This window comes from Phyllobates terribilis, unplaced genomic scaffold, assembly GCF_046119375.1.
Source record: "Phyllobates terribilis strain yellow unplaced genomic scaffold, ASM4611937v1 Scaffold_2__4_contigs__length_985480577, whole genome shotgun sequence".
Lineage (NCBI taxonomy): Eukaryota > Metazoa > Chordata > Amphibia > Anura > Dendrobatidae > Phyllobates > Phyllobates terribilis.
The window spans coordinates 401,563,017-401,586,117 of NW_027362762.1; the positions used below are offsets into that span (position 1 = coordinate 401,563,017).

General features: G+C 46.4%; 1 protein-coding gene across 1 annotated transcript in view; it reads right to left on the bottom strand.

Moving 5' to 3' along the window:
* TLCD3A (TLC domain containing 3A) overlaps positions 1 to 22,367 on the bottom strand; it is a 68,884-nt gene extending 46,517 nt beyond the window's left edge. Inside the window, exon 1 of the mRNA XM_073664943.1 lies at positions 22,172 to 22,367. Within this exon, the coding sequence (XP_073521044.1) occupies positions 22,172 to 22,293 (122 nt within the window). The 5' untranslated portion in view covers positions 22,294 to 22,367. The remainder of the gene's footprint in view (positions 1 to 22,171) is intronic.
* Between the last annotated feature and the right edge of the window lie 734 nt (positions 22,368 to 23,101).

Consider the following 23,101-nt stretch of genomic DNA (forward strand, 5'->3'; position numbering starts at 1 on the left):
CACTTCCAAAAGCACTATAAAATGGTTTGAGAGAAAGCACTGGAGACTTCTAAGGTGGCCAGCAATGAGTCCAGACCTGAATCCCATAGAACACCTGTGGAGAGATCTCAAAATGGCAGTTTGGAGAAGGCACCCTTCAAATATCAGGGACCTGGAGCAGTTTGCCAAAGAAGAATGGTCTACAATTCCAGCAGAGCATTGTAAGAAACTCATTGATGGTTACCGGAAGCGGTTGTTCGCAGTTATTTTGGCTAAAGGTTGTGCAACCAAGTATTAGGCTGAGGGTGCCAGTACTTTTGTCCGGCCCTTTTTTGGAGTTTTGTGTGAAATGATCAATGATTTGATTTTTGCTTCATTCTCTTTTGTGTTTTTTCCTTGCAAGCAAAGTAAATGAAGAGAATAATACAAAAGAATTTGTGATTGCAATTGTAGCACCCTGAGGATTCGGCTGCTACAGGGGTATTGCACCTCAACCCAGAGGTGTGATATTCCACTCCCGGGTAAGGAAGGAGTGTGGAACTGAGCTCAGATAGACTGCATGCACTACATACATCCCATTCCAGAGGAGCAGGCCGACGGTACTCCCACTTAGAAATGTGCAGGTACAACCGAGCCTGTTCCTGGCTGGAGTGGGAGGGGGGTGGTACATCCCATGTAGTGTAGGGGCAGATAGGGGGAGCAGTCTGGGTAGTGATAGGAGCTCATTGGGTGCTGGTCACCTGAGCTCACACATAGAGGGATATATAAGGAGGGCACCAACTTAGATCAGGGTCAGACGCTGAGAACAAGTCAGTTGGAGAGGAGAGAGAAGGAAACAGCAGCCCTGGAGAGAGAGAGAGTGGAGCAGAGAAAGACCCAGAGGGGGAAGACTGAAGGGACCCAAGAACCCAAATTAGAGCACCGGGTGAGGAGTCAGCAAGAGGGTACCGGAACCCAAGCTGGTGGGGGCAAAGACATTCCCCAGCCAGAGACCGGAGACCGTGGGCAGTGTCTGTCACGGTCACCCACCACATTCACCCTGAAGGCACACCACATGAAGGGTCAGGGAACCCAGGGCCAAGGGTGTCCCAAAAGAAGGCCCGAGGGAGCTGGACCTAGGTGAATCACTGGTGGGGACGGCTGAAGAAAGGACAGAGGGAGAGCTCAGGGCCACGCTCCGGACTTGTTTGGGGGTTGGCCGGATCCAGGACCTGGTGGACGCAGCACGGCTCGGGTGGTCACTAGCAGCTGGAGTGACCAGTACAACATCAGCAGTAAGTAAACACCCTTAACTGCACAACCCGAGTCTGTCTTCATTGCCGGCTGCACCGCACCATCACAACCCCCATCCTCTGCGCCTGTCCCCTCTGAGGCTATACCCCTCCCGTTGGGGGTTATCCCACCAAGCTGCACATCCACCATCAGCCTCAGCGGACCCTGCTGCAGCGGCGGCCACAGTGACCGCATCACAACGGGTGGCGTAGTCGACACAAAAGAACTTTAATAACATCTGTAGGACTGCCACATAACACTTAGCTTGACGCCCTGGGCACGGGACCGGGTCACAGCCGCTCGGAGACTACAACCCCCCATCTGATCCGGTGCCGGGTATTCCCCTCAAAAAGGAATATGTCCCAGGGGGCGCGTCAACTTTGGCGTAGTCGGCAGGATTACGTGCCCGCAACACCCGGGTACTGCGTGCCTGAAGAAAAGTGCAAGTTTACCTCAGAAAGAAGTCTCCCGCCGGTTCCGGAGGGTCCACGCCATCGGACTCCATCACCAGTCGTTTCCCGCCGATTGTCCGCCATTTCCAGCTTGTTCCCGCCATCTGCAGAGTTTCCCGCCACTGGGCGACGCTTCCCGCCAAAACCGCAGATTTCCCGCCTTGAAAGAGCAGCGGACGCCATTATGGGCGTGCCAAAGGAGGGCAGGAGGCCACCTCCCATCGTGGGCCGGGACAGAAAATGGCGCCAAAAGTGGAAACCGCCCCCACCAACAGAGACTGTGATGCTGGAGGTGTCTGTCAGCGTGAAAGAACTCCCCCTGGAGCTGACAGTCACCGAGTTGCCCCGGGACCGCCCTCGAAGTGGGAGGAGACGAAAGAGAAGAGAAAAGATGGGTGTCGCTTGGAGCAGTCTGGAGCGAGCGCACCCGGAGGCAAGAGGTCTAACGAGGAGTAGCGGAGGAGCTCACCCGGAGATGGAGAGAAAGCAGAACAGCACCGGCCCGCTGGCCAGGAGTCTGCTAGAGACCGAGGAAGGAGGGCAGAGCAGCACCGGCCCGCTGGCCAGGAGCCTGCCGGAAGCCGAGCAGAGCAGCACCGACCCGATGGTCAGGAGCCTGCTAGAGTCCACAACCCCGCTAGGTCTAGCGGAGATCCTAGCGCAGCTCCCCCGAGACCGGGAGTGTGCACAAACTGCCCTGGAGGGCCTCGCAAGGAGGATGGCCCGGGTACAGCGTGAGATACTGGCGGAGTGGGGCCGGGAGATGACCCAGCAAGCAGAGACCAGTCAACGGAGCACGCTACCCTGGAAGAGGAAGCAGACCGCCTCTGAGGATGGCGCAGGAGGACCCAAGGCCGGAGACGGCGCCGAGGAGGGAGCCGAACGCATGGAGGCAGGTAAAGGGGACGCCTATACCCCAAGCCGTGACACCGCTTACCTGCCCCAGCTCCCCGTCGCAGAGCCCGAAAGTCCCCCTGCTGTGCCCGTAGCCGCCAGGTCACCGCCATGGACTAGGCCCCGACCGGAAGCCGCCGCAGCGACCCCTGTGACGTCACGCGCCCCGACCCGGAGCGTGACAAAGCAGGAATTACCACCAGCCTGGTCGCAAGGCCTAGTACCCCCGGGCGCCGCACCACCAACAGCGCCCCCTACCTCCGCGGAGCCTCCGGCCTGGCCGCAAGGCCAGGTAGCCCAGGGCGCCGCCGTCCTAACGGTGCCCTTCACCTTCCAGGTGCCCCAGGCCTGGCCGCAAGGCCTGGGCAACCCGGGCGCCACCACCACCACGCCCGCGCCCGCAATACCTAGGGTGCCACACCTGGGGGAGGACCTCTTCGGCCAGCTCACATGGCCGGACGGGCGGCCCTTCATCTGGCCCGAAGGGTACCCTGAGCTGGAGCGGCAGCAAAGACTAGGGCCCTTGTGTGAGCCCCTAATCCCGGCTCCGAAGCCCGTGGCTCGGGTCTCGCCTCCTCTAGCAGAAGCCCAATTCGTGTGGGACCCCACGGGAGAAGATTTGATGGGGTTCACCGGAGAAACTCGGGCAGCCGCAGCTGAACGTACAGAGTGTTGCCGTCAACAGCTGGCAGAGTTTAAGAGAGAACGGGAGGAGAGGCGGGTCAGAGAACAACAGGCCCAAATCCAGAGCGCGGAGCAGAAGAGCCGGACTAGGAGGAACCCCCGTGCAGCGCATTGTCCCCGCACCATCGGGACAGTGATAAAGTTCAACCCGCAGCATGGGTGGGGCTTTATTCGGGACCGTAACAACCGCGGTGACGTTTTTGTGACCCGCAGAGACGTCGAGTCCCACCTGCCGGAAGGTCACAAAGGCCGTGACCTCTACGTCGGAGACGAAGTCACTTTCACCCGGCACAAGTGTGCCAAAGGACCTTACGCCCTCCACGTACACCGCCTGACGGAGGAGGAGTTGCGGTGCGAGGAGGAGGAGCAAGAGGACCCGGACGGGTCTGAAGTAACAACCAGCTATAAGCAAAGAGCAGGAGGAAGACGCCGTTGAGTGCGGCAGAGCAGGAGCTGTAAATAGTTACCCAATCGGGGTATATAGAAACTGAAACTGTTGCTGCTGCTAAAATAGTCCCCGTTGGGACCAGTGAACTGTTTTACCCGTTAACCCCTTCATCCTACAGGCTGAGGACTGTGAGCAGCCATTCCCTTCCCTCTACCTGGCCGAGGACTGAGAGCGGCCATATCCCTGTATATAGTTGCGCGTCCTAAAGCGCCCCCTACCGGTTTTATAGAAAACCAGTTTTCTAAGAGACTGTCGCACTTTTCCCGGACACACGTTGCACAGTGTCCGGAGGAGGAACCAGAGACAAGAGAAGTCTACGAGAGTGTTTATATAAAAAAAAGTTTTATATATATATAATGTTTATATGTTTTATATGTTCATATAAAAATTTTGTATGTTTTGGTGTTTTATGTCTTACAGCCCGAGGACGTGCTGTGATTTACCAGGGGGGAATGTAGCACCCTGAGGATTCGGCTGCTACAGGGGTATTGCACCTCAACCCAGAGGTGTGATATTCCACTCCCGGGTAAGGAAGGAGTGTGGAACTGAGCTCAGATAGACTGCATGCACTACATACATCCCATTCCAGAGGAGCAGGCCGACGGTACTCCCACTTAGAAATGTGCAGGTACAACCGAGCCTGTTCCTGGCTGGAGTGGGAGGGGGGTGGTACATCCCATGTAGTGTAGGGGCAGATAGGGGGAGCAGTCTGGGTAGTGATAGGAGCTCATTGGGTGCTGGTCACCTGAGCTCACACATAGAGGGATATATAAGGAGGGCACCAACTTAGATCAGGGTCAGACGCTGAGAACAAGTCAGTTGGAGAGGAGAGAGAAGGAAACAGCAGCCCTGGAGAGAGAGAGAGTGGAGCAGAGAAAGACCCAGAGGGGGAAGACTGAAGGGACCCAAGAACCCAAATTAGAGCACCGGGTGAGGAGTCAGCAAGAGGGTACCGGAACCCAAGCTGGTGGGGGCAAAGACATTCCCCAGCCAGAGACCGGAGACCGTGGGCAGTGTCTGTCACGGTCACCCACCACATTCACCCTGAAGGCACACCACATGAAGGGTCAGGGAACCCAGGGCCAAGGGTGTCCCAAAAGAAGGCCCGAGGGAGCTGGACCTAGGTGAATCACTGGTGGGGACGGCTGAAGAAAGGACAGAGGGAGAGCTCAGGGCCACGCTCCGGACTTGTTTGGGGGTTGGCCGGATCCAGGACCTGGTGGACGCAGCACGGCTCGGGTGGTCACTAGCAGCTGGAGTGACCAGTACAACATCAGCAGTAAGTAAACACCCTTAACTGCACAACCCGAGTCTGTCTTCATTGCCGGCTGCACCGCACCATCACAACCCCCATCCTCTGCGCCTGTCCCCTCTGAGGCTATACCCCTCCCGTTGGGGGTTATCCCACCAAGCTGCACATCCACCATCAGCCTCAGCGGACCCTGCTGCAGCGGCGGCCACAGTGACCGCATCACAACGGGTGGCGTAGTCGACACAAAAGAACTTTAATAACATCTGTAGGACTGCCACATAACACTTAGCTTGACGCCCTGGGCACGGGACCGGGTCACAGCCGCTCGGAGACTACAACCCCCCATCTGATCCGGTGCCGGGTATTCCCCTCAAAAAGGAATATGTCCCAGGGGGCGCGTCACAATCATTTTCAGGAAGAAACTGAGTATTATCTGACAGAATTGTAGTTACCATAGTAATACTATACAGTGCCCCACCACCACATGCTGAAACAATCATATTGTGTACTGAGTGTAAGTAAAGGCCCTGTCACACATAACGAGATCGCTAGCGAGATCGTTATTGCGTCACGGTTTTGGGATCGCTGGGGAGCTGTCAAACATGCAGAACTTTCCAACGATCTCGGCCGCCCCAGCGATCTAACCAACGATCTCGGTGGTCGTTGGGACGCTTTCACACAGCAGCTATTTCAACGATCCACACCTTGATAGGGACTGTACTGTGTCAGAAAAGCGTGCATAAAATTGCTTTTCCGCGCCCCCCTCATCTCCAGTTGGTGAACGCTACTGCATTCAGATTGGGTGGCCTTGGTTTAACACTGCGTCTCCGGTCAGATGGGATCTCTACTGCGTCTCCATTAAAAATGAAAACTCATTTGAGACCCCAAACAATACCTGCCTCGCTAAAGATGCCTGATTTCTTCAAAGTGGAGTCACAGCCGGAGAACGCTGGTGGGATCTGAAAAAACAAGGATGCAGTAGTGACCACCAATCGGGGACGAGGAGCGCAGAAAAGTCTAATTTATGCACGCCTACATGTCTCAGTTCTGAATCGCTAACGAGGTCGTTGATAAGGTGTCAAATACAGTGATGCACACTGCCCAGCGGGAGCGCAACGACCCAGGAATGGTCCAGGAAGCTTTGTAACGATCAGCGATCTCACAGCAGGGGCCTGATCGTTGCTACCTGTCAGACATAACGAGATCGCTAGCGAGATCGCTATTGCGTCACCAAAATCGTGACTCATTAGCGATCTCGCTAGCGATCTCGTTATGTGTGACGGGGCCTTAACAATGCCACAAAATACCACAAAGTAAATACTACCATATAGTGCTCAAATAATACCAACATGCAGTCACCAAATAACAGCTCTACACAAAGTAATCTAGTAATAGAGCTATAAAATGTCTAAAAAAAAATTGCTATAAAAATTAATATTTAGATTGTTGGCGATTCCAAGCGCCGGTGTTAAGCCACCGGTGTCTCCTACTTCAATAATAGGATAGCAAATTGTTCTGGGTGAACATACAGGTAATAGTAAGAATGACATAGTAACCTCTGAAATGTATGCTTTACAACAGCCGGGCTGGATATGTTCACTGACTTCATAGAGAGAGTGTTCTAGACATGCTCTGTTACCTGTGCAGAGATCATTGGGCAGGGAGGGAGGAAGAAACTTGTGACCATCAGGTATTCTATAGATATAGGTGATACCTTTCTTAACCCTTAACTGGTGAGGTGGGGTTTTTGTCACGCAACTGGTGATGTGGGGTTTCCTATACCCCAGTGTTTAGAAATCTCTTATTTTTACAGAAAATGCAAAGATTACTTTTTGTTTTAATCGTTTTCTTATGGGCGATTGATTACACATGAGTATAACAATTTTTTTACACCCACAAATGGATGGAAACTAGTGAGACACGTATCCTCATACCAGCATTTTTCAAAGAATGGCAGCCGAACAAAAATTCCCTGGGGTGTGGCAAACCCCACTTCACCAGTTGAGGGTTAATAATCCTGAAGATTGATAACCTATGTTATATGCCTAAACAACCCGTTTAACTTAAAAATAATACGTCATTATCTGATTACACATTCCTTTAAGTATCACTGGAGTTGGAGCTTTCCCCAGAGGATCAGAAATAAAATCCTATTACCATAATGGGACATTTTTCCAAGCCACTTTCAGATATCTGTGAAATGCAAACTGGTGTGGACAAGATTTGAAATACAGCAATACAAAAAAGTAATGTGTGATTTCTGATAATGATCAATTTCATAAAGAGGTGATTTGGTTACATACTGTTCTGGTTAGTACAACTTTAGTTTGGATGATATTTATTCTGGCGTTTTGCAGAGATCAACAACTTCATAGTATTATGATTTAGGTGTTATGGTCAAATTAGTATGCAAAAAGCACATGTTTTCAATTTAGTATCTAGTCTACAAAACATAATATCTCAAAGTTTAAAAGGGATTGTCCTTAAGATAGTTCATCAATATTAGATTAGAGGGGGGCAACACGTGGCACCCCCATGATCAGTAGTTGTTTGCTTAAGTGGTTGCTAGATGTAAACAGTGAATGGACCGGGAATATCATTGTTCCATAAACTACGGTATGTAGTGGCCATTCCTAAAAACTGCAGCTCAATCCCTATTCACTTCAATAGGAGCTGAGCCACAGTTATCAGCATCAGCCACTGCCTGTGTCAGCTCATTTCACAATGTGCACCCAGCTAGAGCTGAAAACTGCTGATCAGTGGGGGTATTGCAAAAATAGGAGCAACCAGCTCACCCCTGCTATATGACTGACATCCTCAGCACGAGGGAAGCTACGCCTGCTAGACTCAACACTGTTCAGGTTCAATAGATAAAAACTCCTTCAGGCGAAAATTCAGGTAAAAAAAAGAACTTTATTCTAGTGCGATTAAAAAATGAATGACCTATTCAATTTTACAATTTTGTCCAGCAATATAGTATACATTCCCTATGCATTTCTGACTGTAAACCAATCCTTCATCATGATTAAGAACTGGTTTAGAGTCACAAATGCTTAGGAAATGTATACTATAAATTGTGAAATTGAAGGTCATTCATTTTTTCCCTGAATTTTCAGCTTGAGTTTTTTCTATTGGATCAGTGGGGTGCCGAGTGTGGGGGGACCCCATAATGTAATACTGATGACCTATCAGGATAGATTTATAGAATAACCCTGGACAACCCCTGTAGGCACTATAAAATGTATCTCATGTTGTCAGAATATACTTGAACAGAAGTCACCTTAGATCATAGGATATTCAATATCCGCCATTTACGCTCCAAGTCTGGCAACAGATATAGTCCAACTGGAGGGGTGAAGCAGCCATTGAACAAACAATTCCCTTAGTGATGTAGGTAACTTCTAATGTGCATTTTACACGGTTTAACATATACATAGCTTTTGTTTTGTTTTTCCCATATCTATATGATCTTTTCCGCAGACTGCGGAGATAAAACAAAGTGATTTATATCAGCAGAGTGAAAATAAGGAGCCAAAATCATATAAAAACTCTGCCTCCGGATCTTTTACTGCATGGCTCATTTACATGACACCTGAAAGCGTACCTGTAACAGTATACATGCCGCTCTGCTCTTCAGGCAGCAAGTTATAGACCACGAGGAACTTAGCAGACTGAAGGAAAACTATGGGAAGAAACCGTCACTGATTTACGTCTCTGCAGATGCTGGGCTGAGAAATCTAAAGGGGTCTGACTCAATGATTGAGAGTAAAGGCCCAGTCACACTTAGCGACGCTACAGCGATCCCGACAACGACACGACCTGGCAGGGATCGCTGCTGCGTCGCTATGTGGTTGCTGGTGAGATGTCAGTCAAATCTTCCCAACGACGCAGCAACGATGCGGCGACCCGTAGCGACCTGTATAACGATGCCTATGTGTTTCTGTGTCTGAGTCGTCAACGAGGTCATTGGTAAGGTGTCAAACACACCTCTGCATGCTGCCCAGCGGGACCTCAACGATCAAAGAAATGTCCAGACCATTCCAACACGACCAGCGATCTCACAGCAGGGGCCTGGTCGCTGCTAAGTGTCAAACATAGCGAGAGCGCTACTGAGGTCACTATTGCGTCACAAAACTTGTGACTCAGCAGCGATCTCGCTAGTGATCTCGCTTAGTGTGACGGGGCCTTAACTTCTGAGCATGACTACCTAATTGTCCTCTACTCAAATGTCATAATAAGTAATATTTTTCATTACAAAAATATCTAATAAAAAAAAGATCATAATGGGTTAAAATAATTAAATCGATTCTCACCTAACCGGCCTCAAACCTGCTTACTACAAAAATGACATCCTAACATCGGCACGCCAATCGCTGCATGTAGCGGATCACTGCTGCAATTAGGATAGATGGTCTTCATTCTGTTTCTAAATCGTTGACTCTATAGCCCTCCATACACATTAGCCTGATGTCTGCCGAGCCTGCCGATACCGACAGGTTCAGACGATGGTTTAATGTGTATGGGGTGGCTGGCGACTTATAGTCATGATCGCACATGTACGATTTCAGACTGTCGATCGCATTGATCTCCCAGAGATAAGCTACCGGCCGACGTGTCAGCAGGTGGCTTTCTCATAGAGAACACAGGAGCGCTGAGCCGAGCGAGCACTCCTATGTATGAGAGTTAGCCGAGATGGCTGTCAGCTGAATGATTGGCCAAAGCTTTAGTCAGCCAACAGCAATTTATTGTGTATAGCCAGCTTTAGCCTACGTTCCCACTATGACTATTCGATGTTGCAGATTCCGTGCAGCATTTCTGCATCTATTAGATAAATTTGGTTACTTGTTTTTTCATTCCATTTTTATTATGTTTTTGAAAATGGGTTGTTTTTGATACTTCCTGTTATTTGGCTTTGACTAAACTTTCTATAAATTCCCTCCATGTTGCTGGAGCTGTAAGACTGTGTTTATTCTGTAGTGAAAAAACTCACCAAAAACTCATCGTGGGAACTTAACCTTACAAGTCTTTTTAAAAATACCAAATTGCAATAAAAATGTTTGTAAAGTAAAAAAATGAAACAGGACTGTTTCTGATCCTTTAGCCAGCACAGTGTTTCATTTTTCAGTGCAGCAGTTTGTGCTCCAGAGCGGTTCTTTCTTTAGTAAGGCTGTGTTCACACTGAGTTGTTTTTTTGCTTTTTTTACAAGCATTATGAAGCAGATTCTGTTCAAAAATCCTCATCAAAAACGGCTTCATACACTCTTTGAGTAAGATTGCCATGTGAAACAAGTCAGCAACTCTCCTCTCCGACTCATAAAGAAGGGTGCTCAGCAAGGGACCCCCTATATAACGTCAATACTTCCTAGTAGGATATGAGGTTCGAATACTGATTGCAATGTCTGGACGAGCCATGGACCTCCCGCCTATGAGGCTGTTGATTAAGGGTCAGTAGACCCATTGCCAGTCTGGACAAAGCTGTCTGAATTCGGATCGTAAATGTTGGACGTGTGAAACCAGCCTAACCTACAGGACTGACGTTAATTTTACATTTCATTTACTTTCCAAGCAGAACAGTTTACAGAATTCAGGCTTTTTTTGCTATGGACTGCAGACGAATCTAAATAACGGCTTGTATTAAATTCTGGTAACAAGGCCAATAAGTTTTGACAATAACTGAACAGATAGACTAAATGAGCTATTCCAATTATAACAATATTCCAGTAAATGGCTTTTTGTGCAATAACCATCTATTCTATAAAGCAGATTCAAAAGGTGGCTTTTTATTTTGGGTAAATAGAGCAACAAAAGGCATATAGAGTGGTGATTTGTAAAATACTGTTTATCCCTAAATATGTAAGAGCAGCAGCTAAGTATTTTCAGCCCCAAAACAGCTACATATATTTACCGTACTGTTAATAGCTCTATAAGCCATAAAGACATAAACAGACTATATGTCCCATACAGCAACAAAACTTTCTCCACTTTGCATTTTCATCAAGCATGATTGGTGATGTGTATGTATATATATTTTAGCAAAGCCAGGTAAGAGAGGGTTAAATCCTAGCACTGCAGGTCTTGATTAGTTGCACCTGACTTGCTTTGACTAAGAACCAGGGGCCCATGTTCACTAGGCGTTTCAGTCTTCAGGATGAAGCAGAGTCAACTGTGCTGGAGCTGGTGAGTGACCAGCTAAGTTGTGAGCTGTAGCTGGGAGGGAGACTGCATGGGTCAGCTAAGAAAGCTGAGCACTCTTGTTTGTGGGAGCTGCACAGAACCATGTGGAAGCCGCAGCCTGTTCAGTGTGAACTGTGCCTGGAGCTGAATACTTCTGTTTGCTGCTGGAGCTCGGGCTGCAGGTGATACCGAGACTGGTGGGTTCAGGCCTATTCTGTTTATGAAGATTGTTTTGGGAGAAACAACTGTAATCTGCTCGGGTGAGCCCGCACTGACATATTTGTGCCTGCTAAATGAACTGTTCATTTACTGTTATACCTTCGTGCCCAGAAGAGGCTGTTTTTGGTTTTGAATCACTTGGGAGTTTTAGGAAAGCAATAAACTGCATGTTTGGACCAAACCGCATTGCCTGTGTGAGCGCTACCTAATGCCTACATGAGAGAGTGGATACCTACTTTCAATCTACACACACAGTGTCTCAAGTTTATTTTTATCAGTAAACAAAATGTAAAGTGAATGAACATCCTGCACAAACTCGATGATGGGTGAGATCAGGGATATGCGGGGGCTACATTATAACTTCTAGGACTCCTTGTTCTTTGCTGTCAAAACGGCATCAAAGCCTCATTATTTCTAGGTACACTTGCACACAGTTTTGGAAGGAACTCAGCAGGAAGGTTGTTCCAAATATCATGGAGAACTAACCATAGACTCTGCGGCTCCTTGTTCTTCTTTATGCTGAAGATAATACTTAATGACATTGGTTGTATGTTTGAGGTCATTATCCTGCTGCAGAACAAATTTGGATCCAGTCAGATGCTTCCCTGATGGCATAGCATGATGGATAAATATCTGCGTGTATTTCTCAGAATTGAGGACACCAAAAATTCTGACCAAATCTCCAACTCCCTTTGCTGAAATGCAGCCCCAAAATTACAAGGAACCTCCACTATGCTTTACTGTTTCCTACAGACAATCATTATTGTACTGATCTCCAGCCTTTCAGCAAACAAACGGTCTTCAGTTATCACCAATATTTCACATTTTGACTGGAGGAGGATCTTTGCACGTTTAGGGCTGATTTGGGGGTTTGGTTAAGGCTGCGTGCCCACTATGCATTTTTCAAGCGTTTTTGCTGGGGAATTTCTGCAGCAAAAATGCTTAAAAAACGCTTGGTAATATGTGCCCCATGGTCCCCAATAATAATCAGCATGTGCTGTGCACATGCTGCGGAAATTTCCGCTGCGGATTATCATTGCGGAAAAATCTGCAGCATGTCCATTATTTTTGCGGAAACGCGATGTAATTGCCGCCATTGACTTGAATTGAATCGCTTAATATCCGCATCACTACATGTGCACATGCGGATATTAAGCGATTCAATGTGCGGATGGTACCCGGGTCTGGAGAAGAGGAGACTCTCATCCAGACCCGGGTACCATAGTACCTGTTAAAAAAAAAAAAAATTTAAAATAAAAAATATACATTATACTTATCTTCTGATGGCCCCCGGTCTCCTGTACGGTGCGTCCTGGCTCCCCGGCGGCTCGCGATGGTGTAAAAGGACCTTCCATGACATCATTTAGTCATGTGACAGGTCGCGTGACCGCTGATGTCGGTGGTCACGTGATCTGTCACATGACTAAATGACGTCATGGAAGGTCCTTTTACACCACTGCGAGAAGCCCAACACACCGGACGCACCGGAGAGAAGCCCGGGGGCCATCAGAAGGTGAGCATAATGTTTTTTTTTACATTTTTTTTACCATTTTTATTCTTTTTTTTTAAACTATTAACTTGATCACGCTATAAAAAATCCATGCCGGTTGCATGGATTTATATAGTGTGACCAAGTTGTCAAGCACTTTTCCAAGTGATGCTAAAATTGCTTGGAAAAGCGCTTGATAACCCGCATGCAAAAACGCTTGACAAACGCTTCAACCTGGCAGGAAAAACGCATATAAAATCCGCATGCGTTTTTCCTGCCAGGGAGATGCAGAAAAAATCCGGAGCATTTCTGCTTCGTGGGCACTTAGCCTAAGACTAATAGTGTCCTCACTGCTGAGAAATACAGGCAGATACTTATCCATTATGCAATACCATCAGGGAGGCGTCTGATTGTCACCAAATTTGTTCTGCAGCAGGACAACGACCCCAAACATACAGCCAATGTCATTACGAACTGTTTTCAGTGTACCTAGAAGAATTGATGCTTTGATGCTGTTTTGAGGAGTAAAAGCTGATCACACCTAATATTGATTTTGTTCATTCACTTTGCACTTATTTTTGAAAGCTTCTTACTGTGCAGCATCTTGCCACAAAGTGGCATATCGGGTCCAAGTGAGTGTTAATGCCAAAGGCATTGAATTGAGCCTTAACCTTCACATTTTCCTGCACCCAAGCTTGGTAACTTAGTAATAGGAAGTACAATTGTCTTGGGCAACAAAAGGCAGACAGTGCTTGACATACATTAGAACTATTCTTGGCTGTTCTATAGTCTTGTGAGTTTCCCTTCTCACTCATTCGCACTTTGCGTAGCCCAACTGTACTACTGCTCCAATATTAATGCTATGTTGAGTTAAAAGGAACCTGTCACCAGAAAAAAAAAAAACGCTGTTAATCTGCAGATTAATAGCGTTATTACTCGAACACTGCAGAGAGAAAATTAACTTTATTCCCCCTGGCAGTGTTCGGGTTTCAGTCATGGGGGCGGCACTGGCGCGGGTTTAGTCACTGATCTGAGTATAGACAGCAGCGGCCCTGGCCCTGACTGACACTGGCTCTGCATTGGGGCCAACTATCAGCCAGGGCCGGGGCGTGGTTACAGCAGTATTCTCAGAGTGGTGACTGAACCCGCTCCATCACTGCCCCGTGACTGAAACCCAAACGCTTCCAGGGGGAATAAAGTTAATTTTCTCCCCGCAGCATTCAGCTAAGTGCAGGCCCCGGGCAGGTTAATAACGGTATTTTCCTCAGATTAACCCTATATCTGCAGAATAGCGTTTTTTTTCTGGTGACTGGTTCCCTCTAAGCAACGTGACTACCATCCAGCTTCTGCAGGGGTTGCCAGCCACTTTTCCAGACTCCTAAATATCAAACATTGCTCGTTATACAGTCAAAATCTTCATTGCCTATATCATTGTATATCTACAACGATAGAAGATTCATGAGTCATAAAGAGTAACTAACCTTCTGACTTTTAATTGTCTGCAGATCAGCGGAGTTCTGGGTATTGAGACCCCCCACAATCGCTCCAGAGACCTCTGAGAAGTGCACAGCTCGGAAGGCAGAAGAATATTGCTCCTGCCTGTGTGAGTATATAGAATGAAATACCGCTTCCATAGAAAGCCTTTGACTCCCATTGAATCCACATTCCACTCTGTGCGCTCACTCAGCCAAAAGCTGTATGCTTCTGTTTCCCAAGGTGTGTACGTCTCAGAGGCCTTTTGAACGATCGGTGGAGGTCTCAGGACCCTGACTTCCACCAATCTGCAGGCTATTAAAGGGCCTAAAATATAAGTCAAAAGTTCAGTTACTCTTTAACAGGAAAGCATCTTTTAGTGCCCTATTCTTTAACATGTAAATATCTGACTTTATTGGTTATATATACTGTACACTTATCAGAATGGATTTCACATTTAATGAGCATCAGCTATTCATGGGTTAATGAAACCAATTACCCTAGGCATTCAATGCCTCTATGGAACAAATGCTCTATAAATACAGCATTTAATTGTGCTTTACAAACAAAAGTTACAGTAAAGTGTGACTTGCTATTCAGGAACTCTGCAATCACTGAAAAAACAATGTCAACTGGCTGGGACTGATGGAGGAAGACAATAGCTGTACTCCACTATTTCTGTCTGTGCCATAGACAATGAATGGAGTGACGGGTTTCATGAGCGACCATGATCTCCATACAGTCCTGCATGCAGTGAGGAAGAATGGGATCTTGGGACACCCACTCCAGTGATAGGACCCCAATGGCCAAACATTTATCCTGTGGCCAGCTGACAATGTCGTTCATAGGAAAACCCATTTAAGGGTAATCGGTCACCAGGTTATTGTTAACCCATCTGAGAGCAGCATGATTTAAGGATAGAGACCCTGATTCCAGCGCTGTATCACTTATTAGGCTGCGTGCTTTATTTTTTTTTAAATAAAATCACTATTTCCCTTGCTGAAGATCCACTAGCTGCTGATTGGCAGTTTTTTATGCAGACCCAGAAAGCTGCCAATCATTAGTGGGGTCGGGGCTATACAGAGCTCATGAGCATGAAAGACTACATTGCAGCTGGTTAACTAGTTCTAGTGATAAAATCACTGTTTTATCAGCAGGAGATTATCAAACTTACAGCAAGCAGCCAAGTAAGGGCTCGCACTCACTTGTGATTAAATCGGACGAATGCAATCCGATAACAAATCAGATTGAATTCAGTTCAATGTTCATCTATGTGCTCATGTTTTTTTTTGTCCAGCTCTGATTGGACTGAAAAAAAAAAAAAAAAACAGCATGCTGGATTCAGATTGCACACACTCATATAAGTCTATGGGTGTGTGTGAAATCCGAGTGCAGTGCGATTTCCGCCGACGCCGGCAACAGAGGAGATGGAGAAATTAATTGGAGATGGAGAAACCTCCTCTGCAACTGTCCTGTGATTCTCTCATGCGAGAGAATGGGAGCATAGAGTACTGACACTCTGCTCCCACTCACAGCAGAGCAGGAGCAGAGTGTCATAAGCATATCACATCAGATGCCCTCATTAAAATTTTGGAGGAAATTGGGGGTGCATCTTATAGTCCGGATAATACATAGTCCGGCTGTGGATGGTGGGATGGAGGGGGAGCGGCGGCGGAGGAGCGGGTCACAGGTAGTAGCCGGCAGATGCAGCTATCTCTTGTGCTTGCTGCTAAAGTGAATGAATATTCACTTCTCTCCACGCCCATGGGAGTAGAGAAGAGTGAATATTCATTTGCTTTAATAGCGCACACAGTGATCCTGTGTGCCAGCTATTAAAGAGCATGACTATTCATTGCTCTCCACGCCGGGACTATGGGCATGGAGCGAAGTGAATATTAATTTTCTTTAGCAGCGGGCACGCATGATAGCCGAGCCGAAGCAGGAGCCGCGGCTGAGACTGACAGGGAGCGCTATTAAAGAAAATGAATATTCACTCCGCTCCATGCCCATAGTCCCAGGGGTGGAGAGGAGTGAATATTACTGCAGCTCATCTCACCTTGTGAGGGCACATAGCAGTGATATCATGCGCTGCTCACAGGTTGAGATCAGCAGCTGCAGCAGAACAGGATGCAGCGCTGGAGCAAAGGAAAGGTGAGTAGAATTGTTTATTTTTTCATGTGTGCAGTGATTGGGGGCCATGGAAACCAGGTTGAGGATGGGGGAGCATGCATACCAGGATGGGAATGAGGAGGCCATATATACCTGGAATGGGAGACATTTATATACCAGGATGGGGGACATTACCCCTATTAGTATAGAATTGGGGGACATTACCCCTATAACAGTGTCAGCAACAGACCTCCCCACCCCCCTTAACAGTGCATCATGATCACATTTTTGCTTACATTTTTTTCCTATTTTCCTCCTTTAAAACCTAAGTGCGTATTATGGTCCAGAGCGTTTTATAATCCAAAAAATATGTTAATTGTGTCAGTCAGGTTCCACAGGGGTGTTTTGTCCATGTGTTTCATCTATCAATCTTGAAAGTTGCTCAAAGTAACTGCAATGGTTTAGCCCAGTATAGAACCAGTGATATGAGCTGAATGTGGACACATATAGATGTCTGTATTCTGTTCGTTATGTCTTTTAGGCTGTGTTTTATTACTTTTTAGCCAGTTTCCCATTTAAGAGCCTCATATCAAAGACCTGTACACTAAAAAAATTACTCAGGTTCAGATAATAATCTAAGTAAATTAGTCTGGCTCGCAGCAAGCACCCAGGATAGTCCTGCCATGCTCAGCACACTACTGGACGCTGGTTATTTTTGAGCTTTGCTGGGTTGCAGGGGTGTAAGGGACACATTTGTCCTTAAGCTAATTAGATAAATGTGAAGGCAATGTTTTGGATGGGGGAAATCTGATGTCAGGTTCCCTTTAAATATACTATTAACAGCTACAATTATACACTATCTGTTATTTTAGGAACTAATCTCTTTTCAGAACAGATCTAGAGATTGAATAGACTTCAAGTTACATGGGCACAGTAAATATCCTATAAATTTTAGGTACTTTTTCATTGCCTATGCTAATATAACATTCATATTACAAGCAATGGTTGTGAAGGCAGGGACTGTATTTGACTTTTGTAAGGGAAGCAGTGTAAAAACCTGTTGGAGCTACATATCTATAGCGCATTGGGAACATTTACTAATCCTGTCCAATATAAAACTGGAGAGTCTGAAAATGTAACAGTGGCTGATGCAGAATGATAAATATGCTGCATCTTCAGACAAGTACTTAAAAGGGTACAGTGGGCCCAATTCATCAAAGCTTTCATGCCAGGATTCTGGCGGAAAAGCTTTGAAAGGTCGTAAAAATGTAAGTGCAATTCGGAGTTGCGCTAAAATTTTGCAACTTTTGGCATTGTCACACCAGTTTCTCCCAGATCTGCCAAAATGGCAGTGTAGGTGGGAAGCATTATATGTATGAGCATGATATACAGGCAATGTATTGGAGGATCGCTATATGCAATACCAACAGGTAGAAGTCTGGTAGTCTCCAAATGTATTATTTAGCAGAACAACCCCAAACATACAGCAAATATTTTTAAGAACTATCTTCAGCGTGAAGAAGAACTAGGAGTTCTGGAAGGGATGATATGGCCCCTACAGAGCCCTGATCTCACCATCATCGACTCTGTGGAGGATTACACGAAGAGACAGAAGGATTTGCACAAGCCTCAGTCCACAGAAGATCTGTGGTTAGTTCTCCAAGACGTTTGGAACAACATACCGTATTGTTTGGACTATAAGACGCACTTTTTTCGTCCAAAATTTTGAAGGAAAGCAGGGGGGGGGGGGGTGTCGGATAGTCCAGATAATACATTTTGGCTGTGGAGGGTGGTGGTGGTGGTGGGGGGGGGATTGCGGAGGTGGAGGAGCGGGGTACAAGCAGTAGCGATAGCTGGTTGCTGCAGCTATCACATGTGCCTGCTACTAAAGTGAATGAATATTCATTTCTCTCAGACCCATGGGAGTGGAGAGGAGTGGATATTCATTATCTTTAATAGCGCACACTATAGCTGCAGCCGCCGCCTTCCTGTTGCGGCTCAGCGATCCTCTATGTCCGTTATTAGAGAGTATGAATATTCACTTTTCCCCACTCCTATGAGCGTGGAGAGGAATGTATATTTATTCTCTTTAGTAGCGGGCACACATGACCGCCGAGCCGCAGCAGGAAGCATGCGACTGCAACCGACCGTGTGTGCTATTAAAGAAAATGCATATTCACTCCTCTCCACACCGTGACTATGAGCATGGAGAGGAGTGAATATTCCAGCAGCTCATCCTAGCTCTGAGGGCACATGGCAGTGATGTCATGCGCTGCTCAGATGCTGAGATCAGCTCCTGGCAGAACATGACGCAGCGCTGGAGCAGAGGGAAGGAAGGTGAGTAGAAGTGTTTATTTTTATTTTTCATGTGTGATGGGGGGCCGTGCATACCAGGATGAAGACATATATATATATCTCAGGATGGGGGATATTAGTACAGAATTGGGGGACATTTCCCCTATCACAGTGTCAGCAGCAATACCCCCCCCCCCCCCACACACACACACATAACAGTGCATCATGAGCACATTTTTTTGCTTAGTTTTTTTTTCCTATTTTCCTCCTCTGAAACCTAGGTGCGTCTTATGGTCCACAAAATACGGAATCTGCGGAATTCGTTCAAAAATTGAGTGCAAGCGTACCTAGAAAAAATGGATGCTTTGACAGCAAAGGGTGGTATCAACAAATATTGAAGTGATTTAGATTTCTGTTTTCTTCATTCACATTGCATTTTTTAATTTATAAAAAAAAACAACTAGTAATTGCATAGTGCGGTGTGTATATGAGGTGAGATACAAGCAGTATATATTATACATAAAGAAGACATAATGGGAGTATACACATAGACGCACAGATCACTGGATGTACGGACATAATAAAAATATATATACAGTCATGGCTGAAAGTGTTGGCGCCCTTGAAATTATCCCAGAAAATGAAGTGTTTCTCCTAAATAATTATTGCAATTACACATCTTTTGATCACGGTATGTTGTGCAACGTGAACAAAGGAACATCAAGATCTCTGGAGATGTACTTGTAACCTTGAGATTGTTGATATTGTTCAACAATTTTGGTTCTCATGTCCTCAGACAGTTCTCTTCTCCTCTTTCTGTTCTTCATGCTTAGTGTGGCACACACAGACACACAATGCAAAGATTGAGTCAACTTCTCCCCTTTTTATCGGGTTTCAGGTGTGATTTTCATATTCCCCACACCTGTTACTTGCCACGGGTGAGCTTTAACAAGCATCACAAGCTTGAAACAAAGTTGATTACCCACAATTTTTGAAAGGTGCCAACAATTTTGTCTGGCCCATTTTTTGGGCTATTGTGTGAAATTATGTCCAATTTGCCTTTTTTTCGTGCTGTTTCAATACACACAAAGGAAATAAACATGTGTAATTGGAATTACTTTCTGAGAGAAATACTTCATTTTCTAGAACAATTTCAAGGGTTCCAAAACTGTAAAATAAATATATATAAAATAATATATATGTGTATGTGTCATAGCTGGAGACCTGGAGTACATGAATGGACAAGACAGCCCGCTGGATGCACAGACATGATATATATGGGGTGTGTGTATTTTATATATTTATATACACATGCACGCATATATATATATTTATACACACACACAGTACATTCACACTGAAGGCATCAAAACTATGAATTAACACATGTGGAATTATATACTTAACAAAAAAGTGTGAAACAACTGAAAATATGTCTTATATTCTAGGTTCTTCAAAGTAGCCACCTTTTGCTTTGATGACTGCTTTGCACACTCTTGGCATTCTCTTGATGAACTTCAAGAGGTAGTCACCGGAAATGGTCTTCCAACAATCTTGAAGGAGTTCCCAGAGATGCTTAGCACTTGTTGGCCCTTTTGCCTTCACTCTGCGGTCCAGCTCACCCCACACTATCTCGATTGGGTTCAGGTCTGGTGACTGTGGAGGCCAGGTCACCTGGCGTAGCACCCCATCACTCTCCTTCTTGGTCAAATAGCCCTTACACAGCCTGGAGGTGTGTTTGGGGTCATTGTCCTGTTGAAAAATAAATGATGGTCCAACTAAACGCAAACCGGATGGAATAGCATGCCACTGCAAGATGCTGTGGTAGCCATGCTGGTTCAGTATGCCTTCAATTTTGAATAAATTCCCAACAGTGTCACCAGCAAAGCACCCCCACACCATCACACCTCCTCCTCCATGCTTCACGGTGGGAACCAGGCATGTAGCGTCCATCCGTTCACCTTTTCTGCGTCGCACAAAGACACGGTGGTTGGAACCAAAGATCTCAAATTTGGACTCATCAGACCAAAGCATAGATTTCCACTGGTCTAATGTCCATTCCTTGTGTTCTTTAGCCCAAACAAGTCTCTTCTGCTTGTTGCCTGTCTTTAGCAGTGGTTTCCTAGCAGCTATTTTACCATGAAGGCGTGCTGCACAAAGTCTCCTCTTAACAGTTGTTGTAGAGATGTGTCTGCTGCTAGAACTCTGTGTGGCAGTGACCTGGTCTCTAATCTGAGCTGCTGTTAACCTGCGATTTCTGAGGCTGGTGACTCGGATAAACTTATCCTCAGAAGCAGAGGTGACTCTTGGTCTTCCTTTCCTGGGGCGGTCCTCATGTGAGCCAGTTTCTTTGTAGCGCTTGATGGTTTTTGCAACTGCACTTGGGGACACTTTCAAAGTGTGCCCAATTTTTCGGACTGACTGACCTTCATTTCTTAAAGTAATGATGGCCACTCGTTTTTCTTTACTTAGCTGCTTTTTTCTTGCCATAATACAAATTCTAACAGTCTATTCAGTAGGACTATCAGCTGTGTATCCACCAGACTTTTGCACGACACAACTGATGGTCCCAACCCCATTTATAAGGCAAGAAATCCCACTTATTAAACCTGACAGGGCACACCTGTGAAGTGAAAACCATTTCCGGTGACTACCTCTTGAAGATCATCAAGAAAATGCGAAGAGTGTGCAAAGCAATCATCAAAGCAAAAGGTGGCTACTTTGAAGAACCTAGAATATAAGACATATTTTCAGTTGTTTCACACTTTTGTTAAGTATATAATTCCACATGTGTTAATTCATAGTTTTGATGCCTTCAGTGTGAATGTACAATTTTCAAAGTCAAGAAAATACAGAAAAATCTATAAATGAGAAGGTGTGTCCAAACTTTTGGTCTGTACTGTATATGATGTGTGTATATATATTACATACACATTATATATATTATATATAGTGATGACACACAGGCAGTACCTACATGAATGGACAGCACAGCCCGCCGGATAATATATATGATGTGTGTGTATATATTACATACACATTATATATAGTGATGACACACAGGCAGTATATTATATATAGTGATGACACACAGGCAGTATATTATATATAGTGATGACACACAGGCAGTACACACATGAATGGACAGGACAGCCCGCTGGATGATATAGATGATGTATGTATATATATATATTATATATAGTGATGACACACAGGCAGTACACACATGAATGGACAGCACAGCCCGCCGGATCCCGGCTCGGTGCACATGTGGGTGCAGGCAGCAGTACAGGGGCAGCCGGACAGCGGCTGAGGTGCTGATACATGACAGGCCTCCTCCATCCCTTCCCATCCCAGCTGCACACATGACAAGCTCCAGATGTTCGCTCGCTCAGGAGCCAATGGTTTCGTCAGTCACTGCAGCTACTTACCTGGAGCTGATGAGCGAGTAATCCGCCTCCGACCATCCGGGCAGGGCCCTGCGGGCACACCGGGTGCACAGCTGGTAAAGTCCGGGAAAGAAGAGAAATCCGGCGGCCACAACATGCCACATCGTGCCCGCTAACACCTCTTCTAATGCCCAAGTCCGGGAGCCGCCTGCCAACACCGAAGCCCGCCCACACTGACGTCACCGGCCCAGAGCACCGCCCATAGATAGTATTTGGCCAGCCACGCCCACACATTGTCAATCACCGAGCTTTGGCCTGGGGCCACGCCCACTCACCGATCAGCCACTGCCAGTACGTCTGTCCGCAGATCGCTTCGTACACCGCTGTGTGCCGTACATGTATGGCGAATGGCGGAGGAGCAGATTCTGAAAGAAATACACATCAAGTTTAGGCAGAATAGCATTCAGAAAGAAGAATAAGATCCTTAATGATCCGGCAGAGGAGATGGTGTGTGGCAGGAGGGCCGTACCGTGGATTTCACATTAGCTCTAGCGCCAAGTCATTTGCTGAAGGCACTGAAATTCCTATGTAGTAGTGTATCTGTAATACTACCGCCATACAGTGCACAAGTCCATGGGGCAGCTGTATAATCCCGCCAACAGTGTCTCTCCATAGTGTCACCAGATATTGCACCATATGATGACTGAACGGTGAATACATGTCCTGTCCAACTCTCAACTAGTATCACAGCAGAAATGAATGTGAAGTGGGGGGCATGCAGCGGTTACTACTGGGGAAAAGAATGGGCCATACTGCCGTCACTACTGGGGAAAAGAATGGGACCATACTGCTGTTACTACTGGGGAAAAGAATGGGCCATACTGCTGTTACTACTGGGGAAAAGAATGGGACCATACTGCTGTTACTACTGGGGAAAAGAATGGGCCATGATGCCGTTACTACTGGGGAAAA